The sequence below is a fragment of the Otolemur garnettii genome, unplaced genomic scaffold (assembly GCF_000181295.1).
Source record: "Otolemur garnettii isolate 467f Iridium unplaced genomic scaffold, OtoGar3 scaffold00015, whole genome shotgun sequence".
In the NCBI taxonomy this organism is placed as follows: Eukaryota; Metazoa; Chordata; class Mammalia; order Primates; family Galagidae; genus Otolemur; species Otolemur garnettii.
In genome coordinates, this window is record NW_003852410.1 from 8,401,272 (window position 1) to 8,427,812 (window position 26,541).

Here is a 26,541-nt window from a genome sequence, read left to right on the forward strand (position 1 = left end):
TTCTCTCGTGTCAGGCCTTCCTTAATTATGTACCATGAAATTCTTAAGCAATGAGACAATGATCTATGAACCTCTATCTTTCTTTTCCTTCTGGTTTGCAGAGCTCCTTATCAGTCAACACTTCGTGCAACCAGGAAGAAATGGGAGGACCTGGTATGGTATCTTGTTTCAGGTTAAAGTTACCACATTAAAAATAAATGGGAAATGATCCTGTTTTCCTTTTTCAGATTTTAATAGCCAGGGCTTAATCCAAGAAACCTGTTTGCTCAGATATTTTTTGTTCAACAATCATCTATTGTCATGCCTTTTAAAAGAACAGAGCTCTGGGTGACTGGGTAGGCCCTGGAGGGATGAAAGGAAGGAGGGAGCAGATGGTGAATGTGACTGGAGGGGAGAAGAGGAGGAGAACGAGGAGTAAAAGATACGCAGATGGGAGCTCTCCTGACCCCGGAGCAATGCACAAAAGAAGAAAGGAAGAGCTAGTGCTTTTCCTGCCACATCCAGGGACGTGCCAGGCCTGTCTTGTTCAAAGAGTGCTTGACTGACCCAGAGATCAGGCAGCAATTCTGGTGCCAAGTCTGGGGAAGACCACTGGAAAGAGAGTTTCCCTGTTTGGAGGCCAGATGCTTGTCCTGTAAAGAAAATTCTACAGCAGGTAAGCCCAGTTTTTATTGACATTCTACAAATACAGTGAGATTGATAATGCTGTCAACTTTCTCTCTCACACACACACACTTGCTTTAGCTCTTTCTCTCTCTGTCTCACACACCAGCCATTCCCTCAATGTCCAATGCTACCTATGCTCTCTGGCATTCTGGCATAGAATCAGCACCCTCCAACTGACACGGGAGTGATCACTTTAACTCCATTAACTCATCATACTAACATATGTGTAATATACATAATTGTTACTAACCCAATCATAAAAGGTGATGCTATCATTAATACTGCAGACATTATTCACTAGAGCAGTGGTTCTCAACCTGTGGGTTGCGACCCACAGGAACTGTGTTAAAGGGTTGTGGCATTAGGAAGGTTGAAAACCATGCACTAGAGCAAATAGGGACCATTGTCAGTCTATTCTGACTTCATAGATGGGTAACTGTGGCTTGGGGATAGAAATGATTTGCCAAGAGCACAGAGTGATTCAAGGACAGAAAGCAGAACCAACAGAATTGATTCACAAGCCTCTGTCACAGGAGGTCTTCAGCTTGTAACTTTTCAGGGAGGCCAGCTGAAAAAAACATGGTTTAAAATCTCAGATTCATGCATTTTGTGTAGAGCAAGGCTATTTCTTTCTCTTACTCTCCACCTCTTATTTCACTTAAGAATTTTTCAGTTTTCTCCTTTGCTGGAAAAAGTGCTGCTGAAAAGACTCTAAGAAAGTTTTCATCCATCCTCCAAAAAATCTGACCGGTTACAATCCCACCATTATAACAGAATTATTTTCATCTTCGCACAGTTTTTTATCTTTGTTTTTGTTTTTTCTGTTTTTGTTTTGTTGTTTTGTTTTGTTTGCCATCTAACAACTTGTTTTTACTTAGAGTCATGATGAGCAGGCTAGTTTATATTCTGACAAGCTGACCTAACAGCAAATACTAGGCATTCTTCCATTCTGTATAATCATCACTTCAAGTACTTGTTTCTGATTAATACACGTTAAGTTTGAAATATACATATATGGAAACTACTGAAATTGTTGGAAAATATCATCTCTAATTCAACCACGCTAGGAAAAACTAATGTATTTTCCCCTTCTTCACGTATATTCTCATATATGTATAATTTCATATACATAAAATTTCAAGAATTGGAGCTAATGCTGTGGAAACATGTTTCTATTTGGCCTCTCCTTTAAGAACAAGGTGGAGACTAAAGACTCCGAAGCTCAGTTTCTCCGTATGTGAAATGCCATTATTAAATGAGCCATGGCAGGGGCTGTAACAGGGCGACAGTTTTGTAACGTACAGTGAGCACTAAGGGGCGGTGGCCCCGGACAGTCTTGTGTGGGTGGGTGAACCGCACAGTCGGCCCAGGGCTTCTCTTCCCGGCCTCGGCCGGCGCCGCCACCTGGGGCCGCCAGGGGGCGCTGTGGCCCCTGTGCGCGGAGACGCCGCGGTGCGGACCCCTCCCCGGCGCCGCCCTGTCCCAGCCTCCTTTGCGGGTAAACAGACATGGCCGGCGAGGGAGATCCGCAGGACGCTGCGCACAATATGGGCAACCACTTGCCGCTGCTGCCTGGTAACTGCCCGAGGCAGATCCGCGGTGGCGGGAAGGGCGCGGCAGGGCCGGGGAGGCGGCGGGGGCGCCGCGGGCGGGCAGACCCGGGGCCGCCCCGGGAAGCGGCGTCTTGTCAGCCCCAGGCGGGGACGGAGCTGCAGAGCTTCCTCAACCCTGCGCGGGTGTCGGAGGCGGGGGGCATTCGCTCAGGCAGGGGGGACCCCGTTCTCTTCATACTCTTTGTGTCCTGAGCTTAGCTCCGAGAAAATGCGCTGAAAGTGGGGGACCGGGTCAGGTTAGCAGCCATTCCTCCCCCTGGACTGGTTCCCTTCAGAGAGAGTGACAGCTAACGTTTAGTACGCGCTTCGCGTGCATTTCTACGTTTAATTCTTTACACATCACTATTTGGATTCCGATTTGGTAGGCCAGAAATGGATTGGTAGATTAGTTCAGTGACTTGCCCAAGGTCACACAGTTGCAGAGCCAGGACTCCAACCCGGGTTTATCTGTCAGCACAGCGGGTATCTCTTTACCTATTTCTTTATTTACTGTTTCTCAGTGTTTCTCGGTTTTTGTCAGGCATGTACAAATATACTTAATTGGGGATACTTAAGAGTGTGCTGTTAAACTCAGTTTTCTCTTTCCTGTATGATTTTGTGAAATTTTAGCCCTTGGCCTTGTGTTGGAATACTGAATAGAAAAAAGGCTTGAGATAATTGTGTGAACTTTTCATGGAGTGCTGTAGACAAAAGATGCTTTCCAAGAAGGGTATATGGTATCATCCAAACTGAGACTGATTTACTCCCTTCAATATATGCCAGGCAATATGTTAGGTGTTTGGGGAATGGAAAGAAGTATAATACACAGTCTAGTACTTGAGGTTCATAATCTAGGTGAGACTACTGAGAAAATACACGGGTACTCATCAGAAGCAGTTGACTTAGGGCTCCATAAATGAATGTTCTTTTGGTTCTTCAGAGGGAAGGGGGAATTGTTCAGAAGTCAAAGCTTGCTAGATCGAGGGAATTGGGGGAAAGCTTGCTAGATCGGGAGGCATCCAAAAGCATACAGTTATGATAGGGTTGTGGAGAATAAGCCTAGACCTAGTTAGTAGGTTGGGTCTAAGTTGTTAGAGAACTTGAATCTCTTGCCAGTGGGGTTGGGTTGTTTTTTTTTTTAACCCCCCGTGGTTGTCAAACGATGTCAGGTTTCAGGTAGTTAATTGCCTAGGTAAAGCTGTGCTTGTAAGATTAACTTGTTCACTGGGAGTAGCATGGATTGAAAGAGGAGGAGAGTGAGAGTATGCCGGCCATATAGGAGGGAACTTTTCTATAAAACAAATCACTGTCAAAGTCAGTGATTGGTCTTGAAGCCATCCTGAGTTGATATAAAGGCAAATGTGCCAGTATTCAGCAGAAAAACAGCTGTCTTTTCAGAGAAATCAGCCCCACCCTGTATGTGCCAAATCCAGTGTTTCAGGCAGAATGGTGAATAGAAGAGGGAGGATACTGATATTCTGTTGGTATTCACATGGTGCCACTGCATGAGATGAGTCATCAGACTTCACCCTGATAGCTCTAAATCATCATTGTGTGTTTTCTCCAAACAATATCAGAGGTGAGAGGGCCCAGAATTGTAGATAAAGCAGTAGTAGTTTCCAAATTATTTATGAGTTTTTTATTTGTACAGAAACATTGGATTGTCCATAAATCCATGTTCTATGAGTTGTTTTGAAGAGCAAATTTAAGTGCTCAGGAAATAGCTCTATATTTGAGATGTGAAGAATCTATCCGGCCAAATGAAACATTAATAGATAAACATAGCTGAGTCAGGGGAAATGAGTTTTGGCCATATTTATGAGAAAAGCTACTACAGAAATCATTTAGAAACTAACAATAGAAGAGTTAAAGTGTAAACTTTTAAAAATATTAATCCATCCTTTGTGCTAATTAGTTGTTAATCTTTTAAACTTTCTGTATTAGGGCAGTAAAGTGGATTTTACCACATGCCAAGTGAAAGCCACACTGTCAGAATTGTAACTACAAAGAGTTACATTCAGAACATCTTTCCATCACTTTAGACTTTTGTTATTTCCTCATGAAACTTACATGTTCTTAAGAATAGTATATATGAAGCGATAGACTATTGACTATTTGGATGTAAGTTGAAATAATTATGTTCTTTTTGATGAAACCTCTTATCCAGGAATTTAAAGAAATACAGAGGAAGTCCATAGCAGTTACCGTATTGAAAAAAATTTGTATTTTCTGTTTTGGACTTACCTAGAGGTGGTCTGATTTAATTAATGGTATGCAAAAAGGATAACATGACTGTTTTATGCAGACATTTTATCTGTTTAGACGTTTACTTGAGGTATTTAAAAGTGCATAAACTGTGAGGTCACCAAGGAGATTACTAATTCTTTACTATTAATCTAGGCCAGGTTTTCCCATCCTTGGCACTTCTGACATTTTAGGCTAGAAAATGCTTTGTGTGGGATTGTCCTGTGTATTGTAGGCTATGTAGCAGCATCCCTGGCCTCAACTCAGAGGATGTCAGCAGGATTCCCTTAGTTGTGACAAGTAATATCCCCGAGGGCATAATCACCCCTGGTTGAAAATCACTGGTCTGGGATAGGAAATTTACCCATAGTTAGCATGGAAAGGACAGGCTTCCACTTTTTAGAATAGCACTTTTACTGTGTAGCTTTTTCTGACTTTCATCTCTGTCATTGGTAACATTAGGTTTTTAAAATAGAGCAGCTTAGTTTTCGTAATTGAAAAAATGTGCATGGAGAAAGCTTTTGGAGACATTTCTTTTAAAATGTGCTTTATACTTCATGTCATCTTTATACTAAACCTAAAATTACAGAGCAAAATATGTATGAGAATGTTTACAGACATTTCATTTGTAAATAATGTACTAACATCCAGGGAAGAGTTGTCACTGGAAAAATGTTATAAAATTCTTTCTACCAGGTTATAATATCATTTTTCAATTTTACTTAACAAATCTTTCTTTCTTTCCATTTGTAGGAACTCTTTTATTTTTTCTCTTAATTATTTTTATTAAATCATAACTGTGTACATTAATGCATTTATGGGGTACAGTGTGCTGATTTTATATGCAATTTGGAATGCTTACTTCAAACTGGTTACCATAGCCTTCACCTCACTTACTTATTGTGTTAAGACATTTATACTGTACTCTTAATAGATTTGACATGTACCCTTGCAATATGCACCATAGGTGAGGTCCCACCAATTACTCTTACTCCATCCAGCCTCTCCCCTCCCTCCCCAGTCACTTAAAAGAATTTAAAAGAACTTTAGAGATTGTCTTGTTCAAACCTGCCACTTTTCAGATGAGGAAAACAAGATTTAATCAAGTGGATTAAGTTATCTAAGGTTAAAATTAGTTACTGGCAAGGGAGAAGAGAATGATCTCTCATACAGAATAATTTATATAGAGATTTCCCCTTTGAGGTGGTAAAGCACAACTCCTCCCCCTTAAGTGTGAGCTGTACCTAGTGCTTTCACAGGGTAGAAACATGACGGCTACTACCAGCCAGGTGATCAGTGTTAACATCAGTAGTAAGAAGTTCATAGACTATATGCTTGATATGCTGTAAAAATGGCACTTTTGTGATCTTCCTCCCCAAAATATATAATAACCTCAGTCTAATCTTGAGGATTACATCAAACCAAACCCAATTGAAGGATACTCTAAATTGTAGCATCTACAAAATAACATGACTAGTATTCCTCAAAACTGTCAAGACCACCGAGCATGGTGGCTCATGCCTGTAATCCTAGCACTTTGGGAGGCTGAGGTGGGTGGATTGCTTCAGCTCAGGAGTTGGAGAACAGCCTGAGCAATAGCAAGACCCTGTCTCTACTAAAATTAGAAGAAGAAACTACCTGGGTATTGTGGTGAGCAGCTGTATGTAGTCCCAGGTACTCGGGAGGCTGAGGCAATAGGACTGCTTGAGCCCAAGATTTTGAGGTTGCTGTGAGCTATGACACCACATCACTCAACTAGGGTGACGGGACTCTGTCTCAAAAAAAAAAAAAAATTGTCAAGACTTACAGAAACAAGGAAAGTCTGAAATCCCCCTACCTCAGAGGAGGCTAAGGAGATATGCCAGCTAAATGTAATGTGGTATACGGGATGAGATCCTAGAACAGAAAATGGAAATTAGGTGAAAACTAAGGCAATCCAAATAAAACATGGCATTTAGTTAATATAAGTAGTAATGTAATAATGCTGACAAATGTAAAAATACTAATATAAGATGTTAACTACAGGGGAGTATGGATGTGTGATATATGGGAACACTGTACTGTCTTGTATCTTTTCTGTAAATCTTTAAAAAGTTAATTAAAAAAAATAGTAATAGAGCCCAGCACAGATGCTAGCCCTCTGGCTGCCTCTCCACAGTACAGTAGAGATTACCAAGTTCATGTGGTATTTAGAACACCTTTTCTCAAGGTGGAATTATACATTTGAGAGGGAGCATAATTTTGACATTTTCATGCATCTTGGTTTTTTCCTTTTGATATTCTGTTTCCATAGCAGAGCATGAAGAAGAAGATGAAATGGAAATGGAAATTGAAGACCAGGATAGCAAAGAAGCCAAAAAACCGAATGTCATAAATTTTGACACCAGTCTGCCAACATCACATACGGTATGTAATTTAGTAATATAATATAGTATGATATACATGGAAAGTATTAGTGTAAGTTCCTAAAAACAAGTGACCTAGTTTAGCATTCCCAGCTATTACTTCACTCTAGAAACTGTGGATGAGGACGTGGGGCTATTTACCATTAGGTAAACATAGGACTATAGTAGCTTAATACTGTGTCCTAGTGTAATTGAGGAATTGCTGCTAGTAATTGAGCTATTAAGTACTTACTGTCTGTACAGTAAGTTAGTTACTGGGGTGTTATTTAACATACTAACATTTTATACTTGCCATTTGTGATATCTGAATATACAGATTTTTTTATCTTAGTCAAAATATTTCAAACTAAAAGATCTGTGTATGTTTGTGACAGATTCTTCATAAAAGATTGGAAATTCTTTTTTAAGAGTACAATTAGATTAAAAATAGTTATTCATGTGGTATGTTCATATACCAAGTTTATTATTTTAATAGATATTTGTACCCTCTGTTTATATTTCTTTTAATCTGACTTGTTCTTTAGTCTGTTGAGCTTGTATTTTTACTACATATCTATCCTGACACTGGACCTATCTATATTCTTAAATAGTATCTGGGCTCCGACATGGAAGAATTCCATGGCAGGACTTTGCATGATGATGACAGCTGTCAGGTGATTCCGGTTCTACCACAGGTGATGATGATCCTCATTCCTGGACAGACATTACCTCTTCAGCTCTTCAGTCCTCAAGAAGTCAGTATGGTTCGGAATTTAATTCAGAAAGATAGAACCTTTGCTGTGCTTGCATACAGGTAAAATATTAAGAGCAAATTGCTTAACACATTTCCCCGCATGTATTGTGCTGTCAGTGTTGAAGCCAAAGCAGATTATTATTTTGCATGTATTTGAGAGGTTGAGTAAGAATGGGAGATAAAGAATTATGAGCTCGGCACCCATAGCTCAGTGATTAGGACGCCGGCCACATACACTGAGGCTGGCAGGTTCAAACTCGCCTGCCTAACAGTGATAACGGAACAAAAAAATAGCTGGGCGCTGTGGTGGGCGCCTGTAGTCCCAGCTACTTGAGAGGCCGAGGCAAGAGAATGGCTTAAGCCCAAGAGTTTGAGGTTGCTGTGAGCCACAGCATTCTGCTGAGGGTGACATAGTAAGAATTGTGCTCAGTAAAAGCTTCAAGGTGCAAGTTGAATTGTCTTTGTTATTTTCATTACCATACTAAATCATACATTTACCTTCACATACAATTAACTTTCTGGTATTTGAAAGATATTTAACCATTAATATTTAATGAAAAGCATTTCTAGAATCTTGGTTTCAAGAGCTGTCTTTATTAAAAGAAAACTGGGGCTTTTATATTTTAATGTAAAAGATTACTTGTCCAAAAGTGTGATTTGGTCTTTCCCCCTCTCAAAATTTATAACTTGTACTATTACAAACCAGTGGTAAATTGAAGCTGAACTTTTAAGTACGTGGCAAATGGAGGAAATTTGCAGAGAGGTAGGAAATAAATCCAGGAAGTTCCCACCCTGGCATAGTGCTGCTAATAAGCAGCAGAAATGATGGTCTAACAGTGAAAGAGGGAGTTTAAAACTTTACCAGTCCTAGGTCATTTTCAGTGAGTAGAGATCTATTCTTTCCTTAAAGTGCTCTAATTTTACTACCTAAAGCCTCCTTGTATATCCCCCATGTGATTTTTAAGTAAATAAAATCATACTAGCTTTGCAGTAGGGGTTGACTACTGTAAATTGTTTGCTTTTGCCAGCTTTGTACATTTAAAAGTCATGTGTTCAAAACTCTTTCCTTTTAAAATTTGTCTTGGAAGTAATATACAGGAAAGGGAAGCACAGTTTGGAACAACAGCAGAGATATATGCCTATCGAGAAGAACAGGAGTTTGGAATTGAGATAGTAAAAGTGAAAGCAGTTGGAAGACAAAGGTTCAAAGTCCTTGAGCTAAGAACACAGTCAGATGGGTAAGAAATAACATGTATCTTAAAGCTTTGTGAACATCTTACAATGAGATGGTTTTCTTATATTTTCTCTATTCTGTCGACCCTTCGTATTTTATAACTTTTAACTAGTTGTTCTCTCTCCCTTCGAAGGTATAGCCCAGTGGTTTCCAACCTTGCTGTGCATAGAATCACCTGGAAGTTTTTAAAACTATGGAAGCTTGAGTTCCAACCTCATCTCCCATCCCCAGAGAGTGATTTAGCCTGGGATGAGGATGCAGCATCTTTTAAAAATGATTTTCAGGTGATTCTAATGTCCCTCCAGGTTTGAGAACAGTAATGTAAACCCAAAGGGAAGTATCATTTGAGACATCCTTCTTTGGGATGGAAGACCTCTCTTCAGAGTGTAAAAGAGTGGGAAGACCAGAGAGGCCTGTGAGCTCTCTTTGTGCTCATGGGGACAGCTGTTGTGTTGGCAGTAATTTTATGGTGTTTGAAAGTCACACTGGTCACACCTACCACCGGCTCCGTGTGAGCTTTATAAGCCATTTATACTTAGTGCCCTCCAGAAATGCTGTTTATATAACAAGTGATCAGTAAATACTTGTCTCTACACTATATAAAGGTTAGAAATTCCCCAAGTATACTGTTTTAGCAGTTACTCATTTTGACATAGGTCTCAGGGTTTTTCACATGTTCAAGGAATGCTACAGTTATTTTTTTGATCCAATTCACTTTATTAAAGAAAAAAGCAAACAGCATTTATCTTGATCATTGGATTTTATCTCTAAAGTGAATGGTTCTCAACTCTAGTATACCAACTATGAAGTCTTATAAATATAGAATCTTGAGTTCCATGCAGTCCTAGTGAAATGGTCTCTGATCTGTAGTCAGAGTTGAAATATCATTAGACCTCTGTGTTACACAGGTAATACCTTATGAAAACATCAAAATTCAGAGTTTTAGGTTTTTGTGTTTTTTTAAGCTTAAAAACAAAAGTGATCTGCATAAGTGAAGTAATTTTTTTTTTGTCTGTTTTCTTTACATAGTGAGCATTCCTAATTATTGAATTACAAAATACAGATGGGTCAGGCAGCCTTTATGGGATTAGAGAAAGCATAGAGGAATATGGGGTGGGGTTGCCAGGGCTCTTATAGGGTTTAATTCTCTGCTTATACTTCCTAGAACATTCATTGTGCAAATTCTCACAGCCCTTACCACATTGCACACTCTTTATAGGGTTGTAAGTCTGTCTCCCTTCATAGATGAGTTGCTTGAGAACAACGAGTGAGACTTATTTATAGTCTACACATAAGGCAGTAGATGTTTCATAGATGAGTGAAAGAGTGATCTCCTGATCATGATAGTTAGCAAACTGTTTTGTTCCTGTGGATTTTTCTACCAGTTCTATTTTTAAAGTATTTATTATCCTTATACAATTTTGATTATTTGTGAATACTGTTTTCCAGAAACAATAAAGGAAAATTAACTTGGGAAAAACTGTATTTCTTAGATTGTCTTCTCCCTCATTGGTTAACTTTGGAGTGTGGAAAACTTCTTTTCCACAAGGTGGCAGTAGATCATTAACTCTGAAAACAAATCAAGGAATTATGTTTGACACTAGTCAAGATTAACATCAAACTGAGAAGGCTGGGCAAGACTTGCAAAGGGCATATTCTCTTTAGTATTCCATAGACTCACCATTAAGTCCCCTCATAAAGGTGTGGCTGTCTTAATTTAAAAGACCCCTGTGTAACACTCTTTCTCCACTGCTCCTCTGGTTCTTTAAACACTTTAGTGAAGTTAAAGAAATCATGAAGAGAATCTAGTGCAGTCTCCTCTTTTTTGAAATAAGGAATCCATGTACTAGAGAGGTTAAGTAATTTGTCTAAACTTATACACCTACTAAATGACAGACCTGGTTGGGTTTTGGATTCCTGGCTCCCAAATTTATACCAAAATTTCTCCATAGCACCCTTGAAATGCAAGCCAGTTTCCTTTTTTGTAGTAAAGTATACCATAAATATTCATTCATCTTTTACCTAAATGACACTTCATATATAAAAAATATGCTACTATCTTCTAACCTTTCCTAAGTCTTTATTTCTTTGGCATCTTCTGAATATATAGAAGTGTTTTTTTAATTAATAAAAAGATAGAAGGATATTGTTGAATCAATGTAGAACTCTTCAGAAATTCCTGAATATTTTGTTAGCATGCAAAGAGAAGAGGATTAACATCCTATTGGAATTGTAAGAGAAGACCTCTTACCTTTCATAATTGGAACCAACAATTATTAATCAAAAAAGTTAAAGTTGGAAATCACAAAAAGTTACACATGTATACTTGTGTATACATGCTACTTTAACGTAAACATGTTACTTAAGTACATGTTCTCATGATGTAAATAAAATAAGCTTTTGTCAAGTTTTTCATGATTACTGTTGATTAACTTTTCCATATGAACTTGAGTACATGTTCTTAAACATGCTACTTTAATGTAAAAGGTATAAATGTATTCATTTCGTTTTTCATTAGAGGGAGAAATATGGTCTTCTTTGAAGTGGGTCTGCAGATTAGAGTTAGCTGTGGACTTTCTGGAGCTTTCCTTGTGTGTCACCAGTCTACAGTTTATACTTGCAATTTTCCTTTAAAGAGGGATTCTAAATTTTGTCACAAGGCAATTTGAGTGCACAATCTTTCCCAATTTTTGCAGGGTTTTTTTCCTATTATTAGAGTTGCCTATCCCTAATTTGAAAGCAGTTTTTTTCTGTCTCAACTTAATGTTCCTTGAAGCTATTTTATTTTTATACTCATATTTCACTGGTTTTTGTAATTTACATAAATTATGTTACTATAATCACAAAACAAAAGCCATAAACAGGTTGGGAAGAAACAAAACTCACTTATGTTAAAATTAAAACTAAGCTGCTGAGAGAAGAACCATGGTTCCCCATGTGTATGCACAGAACTTGGGTGTATGTATAACAGGAGTAAAAGACAGTGTTCTTTAATCCTTCAGGGCAAGTCAGATGGCTTGTACTGCAGCCTAATTAATAATATGATCTATACACATTATTGTTTTTATCATAATAAAATAAAATCTTATACAAATAGATGAGTAAAGCATAGTTTTTAATTCAGTCACTGATAACCTTGAAGAAAAATCAGATTTCTAAAAATTTCTATAGGATGGTATAAACTTTAACCTTAAGAATATAATTATCAAATTATTTATGTATCACAGAAAATTAAGATTTTGTGTTTTTTTAGTGAGCTCTAAGATCCCAAGCCATAAAGCAAAAATTTTCCAAATATTTGAATGAGTTTGCAGGAAGGAAATAAAGTTAGTAGGTAAAGAGTACATAAAATTATTTAATAAATAAGTAGAAATATGAGAATTTCATTGATTGCACTTTATGTTCAAAACAGTAGTCATTATGAAAGACCACTTTAGAAGTCTTAAACCTAACTAATATGAAACAGAGACTGTTTGATATATTTTACTTTATCAGTTTGACAGTGTTTTGCTCTATCTTCACCATTCCAGAATCTACACTTTAGGAGATAATGCCTCACAGGAAAACAGCTCATAGGTTCCATTTTCCTGTTTGCATTAGTTCATGATGTTTGCAATTATATTCTCAAGTAGCATTTTAAAAATGACTTTATCATAAGAGTTTAAATAATTTTTAAGTACAATAGGTAATATGTATATTTTGATCCTTTGAATATTAAAGTAAAGCTGAGAATGAGAAAGGAGTGCATGTAGAAGTAAAGGCTACATATAATTCTCTAGTTTTATTTCAGCTCCCTCCTGCCAATGGGTTCTTGATTTTCTCTTCCTTTATGTGCTCCTCAGGTTGCGTGATTTATGAGAAGGGGTAGATGTAACAGTTTGATAGCGTGGGGGGGGGGGTGCTGGGAGGATTGGGGTATCTAAGAATGTCAAAGAAATTAATTAGCAAGCGTCAACTAGTAATTGGCTTTATATCGATTTTTTTAAAACTGTTTCATTTATAGAATCTATATTTATCTGAAACATAAAGATCTTACCATTCCACAATAAGATTTAAAATTCATACCTTAGGTTATCTTTGTTTTTAACTTGTGTGGTTTATGAAATAAAACCACTTTCTGAAAATTTCTCAATACCAGCATTTTAATAGGTTTAAAAGTGAAAACTGTGAAAATCTTAGTATTTAAAATTATCGTCATTGTTTTGAAATGCATAGTTTGAGTTAGTTTATCTTAAAAATGAACACCATGCTTGGTTCTCTTTCTTTTAGAATCCAGCAAGCTAAAGTACAAATTCTTCCTGAATGTGTGTTACCTTCAACTATGTCTGCAGTTCAGTTAGAATCCCTCAACAAGTGCCAGATATTTCCTTCAAAACCTGTCTCATGGGAAGACCAGTATTCATGTAAATGGTGGCAGAAATACCAGAAGGTGAGAAACTAATTTTTTATGCATCTTCAAAAAATGAAGATAGGTTGCTTTTTTCCTGTTTTAAGAAAGAAACACAAACAACTCTCTTGATTCATTCCCCAGACACCTTTTGTGGCAGTATTCTAGCTGCATTTGATCATAGCTTCAAAAATTACACAGGCAGCTATTTCTGTAAAAGCAGTTTGCAAAAGCAGTAAAATGTCACACAGTTATTAAAGTGTTCTTGCTATTACACTTTTCAGTTACATACTAATAGCTTATGATTTTTAATTCCACTGGAAATCTGTGATTAAGCTATGATCAGATCAGATGTTTAGCTTTTGAATCAAAAACAGATTACCTTAAAGGCAGAGGATTCTTTTGTGTTAACACAGAGTTACATTAGAAAAGCAGAATGTTTTCTTTCTTCCATACTTCAGAGAAAAGCTTCTTGGCTATTATTTTGTAAATCTCTATTGACATCACAAAAATTGAACTTGAGACTGGGTGCTTTTTAAAGGTATTTATTTGGACATAAATTTTTATGTATATCCTTTTGGCAAAATCAGTCTTCATCTTAGGGAATAAAAAAGTTGATGAAGCCTGTTTCTACTTATTTGTGAGATGCATAATTTTAGGAATAAAGTAGTTAATATTTATGATTTCTGCCTAAATAAAAAGATTACTAGTTTTTAAATTTAGGAAAAATGACTTTTTGAGGTGTATGTTTTAAAAATATAGAAAAACAATTTCCATTGTAACCTTAAAATCCTGTATTAATCATCCCTTATGATTTATCAAGTAGAGTAGTGAGAGTTTTAAACTTTGATGTAAATCAGCATAGGATCCTAATTAATATACTAATTTGTATAAACTGGTATAGCTTATTTATGAAGGGCTCCTACACTGTTAACCATACCACCACTTTTAATGTTCTTGCAGTAGAATTCCTCCACTTTTCAGAGAGAGTTTGTGCAGGATAGATGGCAGGCTCGTGCCTGGGTATCTGTGGACTTCTAGGTCTCATTATTCTGTGTCCCAGTTAACCAGTTACATGGTCCCATGCTATGAATTCCTCTTTACTTTTTTCCATTTTCCCCATTGTCCCATGACTGTTTTCTGAAGAATCCATGTTTCCTCCCATTGATTCGGTGCTACCATAGACCAAATTCATGTTTTTTTATTTTACTTCTCTTCTCTGTTGTTCTGTCAGTCTGCTTATATACCATCATCAGATTGAAATAACTGCTTGGCACTTCATAGTTTATGTCAGCGGTTCTCAACATGTGGGTTGCGACCCCTTTTTAACAATGAAAATACATCGCGGCATTAGGAAGGTTGAGAACCACTGGTTGATGTAAATAAAATAAGCTTTTGTCAAGTTTTTCATGATTACTGTTGATTAACTTTTCCATATGAACTTGAGAATCTGTTTCACCTTGTTCCGGGAAATAATAGCAGTGGGTAGAGCAGTAACATTTTGTTATTATTCTACTAAAGAAGAAAAGTCTTGAAATCTTAGGCTTAGGCTATTTATAGTCAGACAGACAGGTGGTTTCCCAAACATGCATCTCACGGATGTATTCGTGTATCTCCAGGTAGCTTGCTCATCTCAGGAGCAGGAAAGAGCACACCCTAACATCTCAGTTCTTATTCCCAAGTATGAATTTGGTAAATGAAAGGATACAAAAGCTGATAACTTTTGAATTATTTAAATTATGTTTATCATTTACACTGCTGATTTAACACAGTAAATGACCACTTTTAGTCACTGGGTAGGAATCAGTGGCAATGATGTATTATTTATATTTAGCTTTTCACATTACTCTTCCAATTTTCATTGAACTTCAAATTAAATGGAGCTCATTTAAATGGAGTTTCACATTTTTGAACATTCTACATTGTTGGGAGGCAAAGCTGAAGCCATAGTTACTGGGCTCAAAAGTGGAAGAATGTGATGGATTACCTCCAGATAACAGGGTCGTTTTAAAGGCCTTTATGCCTACTTTCAGTTGTAAATCCTATTCCCAGAGTGAATACTACTTCACTGGAGAAATAAGTCATTGGTCACTTTTAAGTGCCTAAACTTTTAGCTAGTATTAAATTTTTCTTGAGGCATAATTCTTTTATGATATTAATCATGGTGTTGTTATATTCAAGGAATGCCCCTAAGACCGGAGCTAGAACTTATCAGTTTTATCCAGACTTGAGACAGGAGCCTCTCCTATTATGCCAGAAAGCTAAATAGGACTCTTAAATTTGAGGATGTTGAAGAGGCTTAAATTTTGGCAGTTGGTCTGTGAAAACTAATCTCTGGTATACTTCTCTTCAGTTGTATAATTGACTGTAAAAAGCACATCACAGATAGTAAGGCTATATTAAGCATTTTAATTTGTAAGAATTTTTAGAATCTATAAGAATAATCCGCATGAACAATTTTAGAGATAGTCTTACTCTAAAAGGAAGGGAACCGAGATACCTGAGACTAGCTTGTTCCTGGGGATGGCGGCAGAGCAAAGTGGCAATGGCCCTGACCCAGTACATTGCTCTTAATTTACTAGCATGCCATATTCTGTTTATAATTGGAACTTATTTATATATGAATAAATTATTTGGCATGGGTGCCAAATAAGATTACACTTTTGTACTACACCTGGGTACATTTCTTGTACTACAAAAGTGATCATGCTATTGGGTATTGATCTCAGCCAAACTGAAACTTTCTGTTTAGTCTTTGGCATTTTGTAATTCTAAGAATATGTAATTTTAGAAAGTAAGCTTCTCTGCACTAAAATACATGCTCCACAGGAGAATGATTTTAGTCTGTTTTGTTTGCTGGCATATCCTAAATGTATAAAACAATGCCTAACACGTTGGAATAATGATCAGATTCTCCATATACAAATCCTAGGTCCTCCCTATTTGCTGACTTTGTGACCATTAGCAAGTTACATCATCCTTCTGTGCCGTACTTTTCATTTTTAAAATGGAGGTTTACAAAGCCTGGGGATGGTGGCAGAGCAAAGGCTTACAAATATTCTCACAAGATAGGAAGCTTTTGGCCCAATACTAGTAGTTCCATTACTATTATTGAATATTCAGAGTTAACCTGATGTACTGTTAGTAAACCTTTTTTTCCCCCTGTAAATTCTGTAATTGGACTGTGGCAGTAATCCTTAGCATGAGATATTTGGTCTTAAAAGTAAAGGACAGGCCAGGTGCAGTGGCTCAAGCCTATAATCCTAGCACTTTAGGATTGGCAGGTGGAGTTCTTGAGCTCAGGAGTTCCGAGACCAATCTGAGCAAGAACAAGACCCTGTCTCTGAAAAAATAAAAGTAAAGGACAAGCTGGGAATGGTGGCTACCACCTACAATCCTGGCACCTTGAGAGGTCAAGGCAGGAGAATCACTTGAGGCTAGGAGTTTGAAACCAGCTTAACATAGTAAGACCTCATCTCTACAAGAAACTTTTTAAAAATTAGCTGGGCATGGTGGTACATATCTTTGGTCCCAGGTACTGAGAAGGCTGAGGCAGGAAGATCTCTTGAGCCCAGTACAAGGCTGCAGTGAACCCAAGGTAGGGGACAGAGCAAGAAGACCCCGTCTCTTTAAAAAAAAAAAAAAACAAAAAAAAAACTTACTAGCGTGTGCCTTAAGGATCTTCCTGGTCTGACACCTCAGGCTTAAATCACTACCTGCGCATGTATGAGGAGGTCACCCTGGACCATCTCTGAATAGCCTCAAATATAAGAAGAATTATATTGAGCCAAAAGTTCTCATTAAAAACTTTGTTAAAAAAGATGAAGCCTTTACCTCTTTTATGTTTACGTGGATGGAGCTGGAACATACCTTACTTAGTAAAGTATCTCAAGAATGGAATAAAAAATATCCCATGTACTCAGTACTATTATGAAACCTATTTACAGTCACTCACACTTTCATATGAAGACTAGATCACAACTATGGCCCAGGATGGCAGGGGGAGGGAAGAGGTAGGGGGAGGTCAGATTAAGGGAGGCTGAATGGTGGGATCACACCTATGATGCATAATACAAGGGTACATGTTGGATCTATTAAGTATAGAGTATAAACGTCTTAACACATTAATTAAGTACACGAGATGAGGTATATATTAACCAGTATGATTTAAGTGTTCCTAATTCTATATGAAATCAGTACATTGTACCCCGTAAATGCATTAATGTATACATGATCTGTATGTTTATGATTTAATAAAAATTCGTTAATTTGTACCCCATGGGCATTTCAGAACAAGCATGTCTTCTTCCATGTAGCAATTTCTAAAATATTTGAAAACAAGTATGATGTCCTCTTGAGGGAAGGCTCCAAAATAAACATCCCTGTTAGTTTAAGACATTCTCTTTGACATTATAGTTCCTGTTTCTGACCATCACAGACTGGAGTAGCATTTTTACCTCTTAGATTCTAGACTTGTAATATAGCTAGAATAAGATAGGGATGAAGAGTAGAGGGCGTGTAGGACACTGTACAATTATGTAATTATATAGCACAGTTCATAACTACTGAGTAAGCCCCCAAGTCCTTTGCACGTGTGCCACGTAACCACCTTTCCCCTATTTCATATCTAGTCATTGGATCTTGCAGTTGCAAGAGTAAGATCTTCCTTTTATTTAGTTAAATGTTACCTTGCTTTTCTTGTTCTGATGTTAAAATCCTTTTTGATCTACCTTATTCCTTTTCCCTCCTCATTTTGTGTGTCCAGTCATGTGTCAATAGTTTGTTTACAGGCTCGGCACCTGTGGCTCAAGCAGCTAAGGCACCAGCCACATACACCTGAGCTGGTGGGTTCTAATCCAGCCTGGGCCACCAAATAACAATGACAGCTGCAACCAAAGAATAGCTGGGCGTTGTAGCAGGTGCCTTTAGTCCCAGCTGCTTGGGAGGCGGAGGCAGGAGAATCACTTGAGCCCAAGAGCTGGAGGTTGCTATGAGCTGTGATGTCACAGCACTCTACGCAGGGCGACAGCTTGAGGCTCTGTCTCAAAAAAAAAAAAAAAAAGTTTGTTGACAATGAAATTACAAGTATGTGTACATATGTTGGTTTTGGGTAAAATATGATTGTTCTTTATATTCTGTAGGTTTAATATGCCTTGTTCTTTGATCACCTACAGAGTATTCCTTCCCCTTGTTGATTTAAGTTTAGGTTGTTTCTGGTCTCTTGTTGTCAACAGCACTGGTGGTATATATCCTTCCATGTTTTTGTGTACTCTAGATCATTTTCTTCTCATTTAAAAATTACTTTGTTATTTTTGTACAGCTGTTCTTCAAAATGAATTTCATACTTATAAATTCCAATCTCATTGTTATTGCATTGAATATATATTTTGAGGATTGACAACAATACTAAATCTTCCTGTCAAATACTGAAATGCTACAGGAAGTAGGGTGTAATTAACATTTTTATATAGATTTAGGCACCCTTCCATTTGTATCCCAAATTGCAGCCAATTGGAGATCGGTAATGTGTTTCTTCCTTCCTTTAATTTTATGAAATGGGGAACTTGATTGTGAAGTCTCAAGTATATGATCATTTTATTCTTTGAATTGTTATCACTGCCTGTGTTTGCCCTTATAGTGATTTAGTTCAGACTCAAAAGTTTTCACACAGTTTGATTGTTTTTTGAGGTTTTTACCGGATATTGGAGAGGTCATTAACTAGAGAAAACAGAACACAGTCACAATAGAAGTGTACTATTTACTCTTGAGGTTCATCTTATTTTTACTGAATTGTCTCAATGAAATCTTAGTATTTGAACTTTTAAGTAGGAATCATATTCCAGTTATAAGTGTATATTTGAAGGCTATAAAAGCAGTTTCTAAAATAAGTTGTCATCTGTTGGATTATCAATTTTTTTTAACTTTTTAAAATTGGAAAATGTTTTCCTAAGCCAAATGATTTTCAAATGTTGCTCTTTCTTTCCATCATTAGGAAATTTATTCTGTGGGATTTTTAAGTGACCTTTTCTGTTATTGTTGTTTATTTTCAGAGAAAGTTTCATTGTGCAAATCTGACTTCCTGGCCTCGCTGGCTATATTCCTTATATGACGCTGTAAGTAACTTACCATAAATTGATTATGTCTGTGGTAAGCCATGTTGTAATTCAGGGTCATTAAAACAAAGCATAGGCTTTCATACTCATCCCTGTTTTATTTCCAGAACCAGTGCCATCTGTTACATTTAAAGTAAAATAGGCGAGAGTTAAGAGATTATGGGATAGATTTGCTCTTATTTATAGAAGTTTTAATTTCTCCAGTTCTCTACTGGGTGAGATGATACATTTAGAATATTAAAGAAACCTAGTATAACAATGCTTTGGTTTCCTTCTAAACAAGTATTAGATCTCTACAGATTTATAAAGAGGGAATAAGAGTAGCTGTTGCACTTAGCACGTAGTGAGCATTGTGCAAACCTCAGCCAAGCCATTTCCCTTAGTGGATCACTTTGCACACAAATCTGGAGCCCTGGGAAAACTGACAAGTTTTGAGCACTTAGCACAACCCTAAAGGAACCTATAGTTAATCTGTTGTTCTTCAGCAGCTATAGGTGCTGTAATCTCTATAGTCAGGGTCAGAAAAGGCTTCATAGAAGGCAGAAGAGAGGCCAGTTAGCTCCAAGCAGGAACACAGAACAGCTTCTGCAAGGCAGTTAGATGTACCCCTGGGGAAGAGAGGCCATGAAAGCCATCTTAGTCCTAGGGAAAGGATCTGGGGCTTGATTGCATCTGCATAAGAAAATGGAGACATTTTAAATAGGAACTTTAGTGGAACTGAGATCCTACCATAGTAATAACTTAAATTGTTACCAATAATTAAAAAGAGTTGAAAAGCTGACAGCAAACTTCAATAAGTCTGTGCAGTTTATTATGGCTACTTTTATTTTAAAAAGGAAACCTTAATGGATAGAATCAAGAAACAGCTACGTGAATGGGATGAAAATCTAAAAGATGATTCTCTTCCTTCAAATCCAATAGGTATAGTTTTTATACTTTTTTACTGATTAATATTTTATCAGTTTGGGAAAGCATATACATTTCTTTGAGCACTTGAAAAAAATGAGTGTTTTTAATAGTACCAAAATTCTTATAGTCTCTGAGCACTCCTATTTTAGGCAAACTTTCCATAAAATGTTCAAATTGCAATAAATGGCTCTCATCTAAAAATACTTCCTTACGGAAAGACTCTTCTTTTCCTGCTCTTTAAGGTGCTTTTTAATAGGAAAAAAGCTAGTTCTAGAACTTTTCCCTATTTATAGACAATCTGTTTATAAGATAGTTTCTAGTCTCTTGGCAAGTAAGTGACTTCTAAAAGATCCAACTTCATGTTTCACATAAAAAAGAACATTTACAAAAAAACTGATGTATGGGGAAAAATTATATTCAAGACTTCTTAAGAGGGATATACTTGATAGCTGGAGTATTTTAGTATGTTTATAATTGTGTAAAATATTTTGGGAACCCTATAGAAAAGGGTTTATTTCTAAAGGATATTATCTGATTTGTAAGTTATCTGATGCTTATGTGACTCATGAGTTTAAAACTTGAAAAACCCACCATGTCTTCAAGATTTTTCTTACAGAGTAGCTGCTTGTCTTCCTATTGATGATGTATTAAGAATTCAGCTCCTTAAAATTGGTAGTGCTATCCAACGACTTCGCTGTGAATTAGACATTATGAATAAAGTGAGTAAAGTGACTGTTTGTGATGCCCGTGTTTAGGCGCCCTAGGATGCACTATTGGGACCAAGAAAGCTGTCCGTAGAGTCCCCTAATATAGTTATTCAATTAGGAAAAGTTGTTTACCTGCGATGCTTTACATTTAAAATATCTCAAAGTATAATTTAAACATTTCCCTTGTGTTCCTGCAGACATAAACTCAAAATTGTTCTGCTTATTTCCAATATTTATCAAACTTTGTGAAAATATTTGATTTCTACATGGAACATCTGTGGTTATATACATGAGTCATTACAAAAGTTTTGAGATACACAAAAATTAAGAAACATAAAATCCACATGGCTGGAAACAAACAAAGCCCTCCCAGCAACACCTGTAAGCGGGCAAGGTATGGATGAATCAGAAAGGGCACTAACTGACCATGTTCCTTAGAAGTGAAGTGGACCATAACAAAGCTTCAGAACTTTTGTAGTGACCCAAGTATCACTGTTTTTATATTCACTGTTTCTTTATCCTAAAATGTCATTTAGTTTTATTAGTATATGGCAGATCTCAGATTCAGTCTGTTTCTTGTTCCATCTTTAAAACTAAGTTTTTGAATGGCTAGAAGGAAAATGTGGTAATTACAAGTGTTTTGATGAGCCATACAATTACATAACATAGAACAAATGTCTATTTTTCTCACTAACTTTCTTATACATTTTGTAGTGTACTTCCCTTTGCTGTAAACAATGTCAAGAAACAGAAATAACAACCAAAAATGAAATATTCAGGTAAGATCTTATATTTTTAGTATACCTTTGAATACATTTCCAACTGCTTTATCACAGTTGTGATCAAGCTTATATTTCTATTTTCCATGTGTTTCCCTCTAATACCTAAAAATTACAAATACTCAGCAAATGAAATATAGGGAATCATCTCAGTTTTGGTTAATACCATCTTTCAAAGTGGGTACTCAGAGCAATAATGGATTAGTCACTGGTAATGTGCATGATAAAATAAAGCTGAGCAATCCTTGTTGAAAATCCATATTAGAGCATCTTAGAAATTTATAAAGCTTGATACACCAGATGAAAGTAGGTCAGTAAGGACTTAATATGGATGCCTCAGGCTTATAATGCAGTCATTGATTTCGCCACATAGGGCCAAAGTAGGATCTGCTTCTGGACACACACTCATGCTTATGAATCAAGAAGGTAATGAAACTGCTAACTGCATTAGGATGAGCATACAAGATCTTTTTATTGTACTAACATTCTCAGAGACTCTTTTAGATGGATATGAGCTCTGTGTATTTTACCATATGGATCTTGAGAAAGGTTTTAAAAACTAGTACTAGTTCCTTTGGATCATCACAGAAAACAGTTATACAGAACAAAACTGTCTTGTCAGCCCCCTGTTTGCATATAAGATTCTGGTATTATCCAAAACTAAAACTAAAACCTGTAGCTCATACCTCATTTCTTAGTGAACTAAAATAGACTTTCTTTTCATTCTGACTTATTCTCCATGCTGATTCTTTGTTGTAGTTTGTCCTTATGTGGGCCGATGGCAGCATATGTGAATCCTCACGGATATGTGCATGAGACGCTGACCGTGTATAAGGCTTGCAACTTGAACCTGATAGGCCGGCCTTCTACAGAGCACAGCTGGTTTCCTGGGTAATATGATAGTGGTTTTATTATTTTTATACCTTAATTGGGCATAAAAACAAAGTCCTAAGCAGAGCTGCTGGAATTATAACCAAAACTAGATGATGAAATTAATAATTATATTTAAATACTCTTCACTCCAAACTAACTAGAAATATCTGTTACACTAGGGAGATAAAAGGTATTGCAGTTGTCCTGAAATTACTAGTTAATCTGAAATTATTTCATTTTTCTGTCACCTGATTCTGAAAATCAACTGTCTTATGGCCCAGTGAAACTATTTATATTTGATTGTATTCTGTAATAAAGTCAAGTCAGAGAATGTTTCCCAGGCAGTCACAGATTAAGATGACACAGAAACCAGAGTCAAGCTTTTCTTATAGTTTTTTATTTGTTTTAGCCCAATGATTACCAAAAGTATAATCCTATGCCCAGCAGTGCATCTCCTGGGAACTTTTAGATTCCCTCAGATGTGTTATCTTCAGCAGCCCTATTGTTTGATTCAAATTCTGGGTCAACCTTTTATTTTAAAGGAGGGACGGTGAATAGGGATTAGTGATTATTCTTGCCAGTCTGGTTTTAGGACCTAGGACTACATTACTTGGATTATTCTTATTTGTCACCCCTTTAAGGACTAAAATTAGAATTATTTCACTAATAAGGAAATGGTTGCAATTACATGGCTAAAGTATATGACAAAATCATTCATGTTTTTGAATAGTGGTTTTTAAATCTTATATGAGATGCACCTTTATATCCCACTGTCCCACCCAGTTGAACTCAGAGCAAAGTAGGCAAAAGTGCATATTTCCACAGATGGTTGCTGTTTTTCAACTTGACTACAGTACAAAACAGGAAAAGCCAGTGCAAGTGAGAATGTGGTCTTGGCAACTAGCGATTTGTATAAAGAAATCCATACTAATAAGATTACTCTTTCTATACAGTGGAGGAGAAATTTAAATTTAAATGAGCAGTCAGATCATATATATTCCTATCTATAAAAACCAATTACATGTAAAAATTTATATATAAATATTATCTTACCAACAACATCCAAATTAGAAAATGTTTTTATGAGTTTGTAAGATCTACCTTTTATGATGAGAGGCTTGAGGGTACAGAAATATTTTCTTAGCTAACATCTTTCCTTAATTTTGCAGGTATGCCTGGACTATTGCCCAGTGTAGGATCTGTGCAAGCCACATTGGATGGAAATTTACAGCCACCAAAAAAGACATGTCACCTCAAAAATTTTGGGGTTTAACACGATCTGCTCTGTTGCCCACGATCCCAGACACTGAAGATGAAATAAGTCCAGACAAAGTAATACTTTGCTTATAAACAGATACGGTAGGGATAAGTTATCTAACAAGTTGGTATTCTAAAGTCATAGCCTCTTATGCATACCTAAGTAAATACAACATTACATGGGTGGTTGAACTTTCTTAGTCAAAGTATACTTTGAAGGGGATAAAAAGCTGTCTGGGATACAAGTTTGATGTCAGGAATATCTACTTTAGTATTTGGTACCATTATCTTGTGAAATCTGATGTATCTGGTAACATGTCATCAATAGAACATGATGACATCTTTGAAAGTAATGAGACTATTTTAAATTCCTCCAATGTGAAACTAATCATTTAATCCTGATATACAGGGTGTCCATACAGTGCAACTGCACATTAACTTTATGAATACCCCATATATCACAGCATCTTTGCGTCAGCGTTCCAAATTGCTAAAGCTAGGGTGCCAAGGACAAGTATGTGCTCCTTTTTGAAAGAGGTCAGGCAATGTATATTATTTTGAAGGGCTTTTCTTAGTTCCTTTCAATTTTCTTTAGCTTCTCTGAGATAAATGATTTGTAAATCTTGAAAATATTAAAAGAGTTAAAACATGCAGTTTGAACACAACTGTGAAGTTTTCATTTCCTTTATGTGTTAGTGAAAATTGGTATTTTGTATATTTGCTCAGTATTTATTTGAACAATAACCCTGATTTTTTTCTTTATTTGAACCTAATCTATTGTGGGGCCAAGATGTCAAAATATGCCCCCTTCATCTAGGACAAGAGGTGATACTGTATTTTGTGGGCTATTTTGCTCAATGTAAATTGAAAAAATCTATAAGTAAACTAAAGAACAAAACCACAAATATATTCTTTATTTAAATAATGTAAAAATATCTACTCATAAGCAAATAATCTAGTTGTAAGAAATAATTTTTAAGAAATATTCTAGATAGACTGCTTTGCTACCTACCTCTATACTTTATATATTCAAGGGTTTTAGTGGATCATGTCACATTTGTGCGATTAACTTTGGTTTTGTTGATACTCCTTTGCCATTTTACATAATTTAGCAGGAAGAGTTAAAACGCAACTATAAACAGACTGTTTAATTTTTTCATGTTTTGACTAACCATAACTGAAATCAAGTAAACATTATGTAAAAAGATGAAAAACAACTCAAGAATGCTATTGTTTAGGATATGCCCAGGATTGTCATTTTGTTTTCTAAGCTCCACAATACTACTACTACATGTACTAATAACCTTGGATTTATGTGAGTTCACTGGTTGTTCATAAGTGCACTGCACTAGAATTTATTTTAATGGATTCTAGGGAGTTTGTCTCAATAACATGGTTCTTCCCTATAAAATGAAATCTAAACTGGTTGCACTGAGGGAACATTGCTTTTATCTTTGCTCCATGAAGGGTAACCCATCTCCAAACATTCTAACACTTAAAATTTTCTGGTATATAAAAACATGCATATGATACTATGTAAAACATGATAAAACCAGACCACTGAAATAACTAATTTCCTATATAAAAAGAGTAGGAAGGGGGCGGCGCCTGTGGCTCAAAAGGGGAGGGTGCTGGCCCCATATGCTGGAGGTGGCGGGTTCAAACCCAGCCACAGCCAAAAAAAAATTAAAAAGAGTAGGAAGGTGGCGCCTGTGGGTCAAAGGAGTAGAGCACCAGCCCCATATACCAGAGGTGGCAGGTTCAAACCCAGCCCTGGCCAAAAACTGCAAAAGGAAAAAAAAAAAAAAAAGAGTAGGAATTCTGTGATGTTGAGTCAGAATGTATATTTCAGCAGTACTTAACTATTCCAATGAATTATAATGCATTTAATTACTGACCTGTATACAGCTGTTTGAAGCTCCCATTTTTGCAATATAGTCCCTGTTATATAGTGATTGTCACACTTCCTCTTAGTTGGATTTTAATAGAAATATTATGCTTTGCAAAATTTTATCAAGGTCCAAAATCACTATGTGCCCAGAGTACAAAGATTCTGACTGGCTACACAGAAGGAAAATAATCAATTATAAAATATTAAAATATAACAGCTAAAACGAACAATACTTTATACTGAACATCTGTTTACCTAATGAAAGCATTTAGGGCTCAAATCTTTGAAGAGACAGGGGCATTGTTATTACATATATACACTTACCTAATATATACTTATCAAAAGACTAACCCTCAAATTAATCCCATAACTAACTTTCCCAGGCTTTGCATGCGTAAAGAAATTACGACAGAGAAAAATAAGAACATATTAAAACATAGCTTGCTAAAACAAATCTTGTTTGTACGAATGCCAGCAACCTTGACACATTTAGTATTTATATATTACAAGAGACTTTATGCAATTTTTTCAACTATTTCTTTTCAGGCACAAGTTTATTTTGGAATTCAGATAAGTGACATTTACAGATAGTCATATTAAACAGTTATTTCACTTGCAAATAATAGACATTTGTTTTTGAAGACAACTACCTTTTTAAAATCAATCTTAGTTAAGTACTGCCCTGTACAAAAATAGAAAATGTCTAGGGGTGTCCAACCTGCAGCCCATGGGCCCCCTGCATATTTTTTGA

General features: G+C 36.4%; 1 protein-coding gene across 2 annotated transcripts; it reads left to right on the forward strand.

Moving 5' to 3' along the window:
* Positions 1-2,144: 2,144 nt before the first annotated feature.
* CRBN (cereblon) lies at positions 2,145-24,037 on the forward strand. Of its 2 annotated transcripts, none has more exons than XM_003785486.2 (11): positions 2,145-2,241; positions 6,796-6,908; positions 7,498-7,700; positions 8,729-8,878; positions 13,144-13,303; positions 19,312-19,374; positions 20,211-20,295; positions 20,887-21,002; positions 21,705-21,769; positions 22,529-22,660; positions 23,812-24,037. In XM_003785486.2, the coding sequence occupies exons 1-11, from the start codon at positions 2,175-2,177 to the stop codon at positions 23,990-23,992; spliced, it is 1,335 nt and encodes a 444-aa protein (XP_003785534.1). In that variant the 5' UTR covers positions 2,145-2,174; the 3' UTR covers positions 23,993-24,037. The 2 variants fall into 2 exon arrangements, with proteins under 2 accessions (XP_003785534.1, XP_023366452.1); XM_023510684.1 differs by having other exon boundaries at positions 6,799-6,908.
* The last annotated feature ends 2,504 nt before the right edge of the window (positions 24,038-26,541 follow it).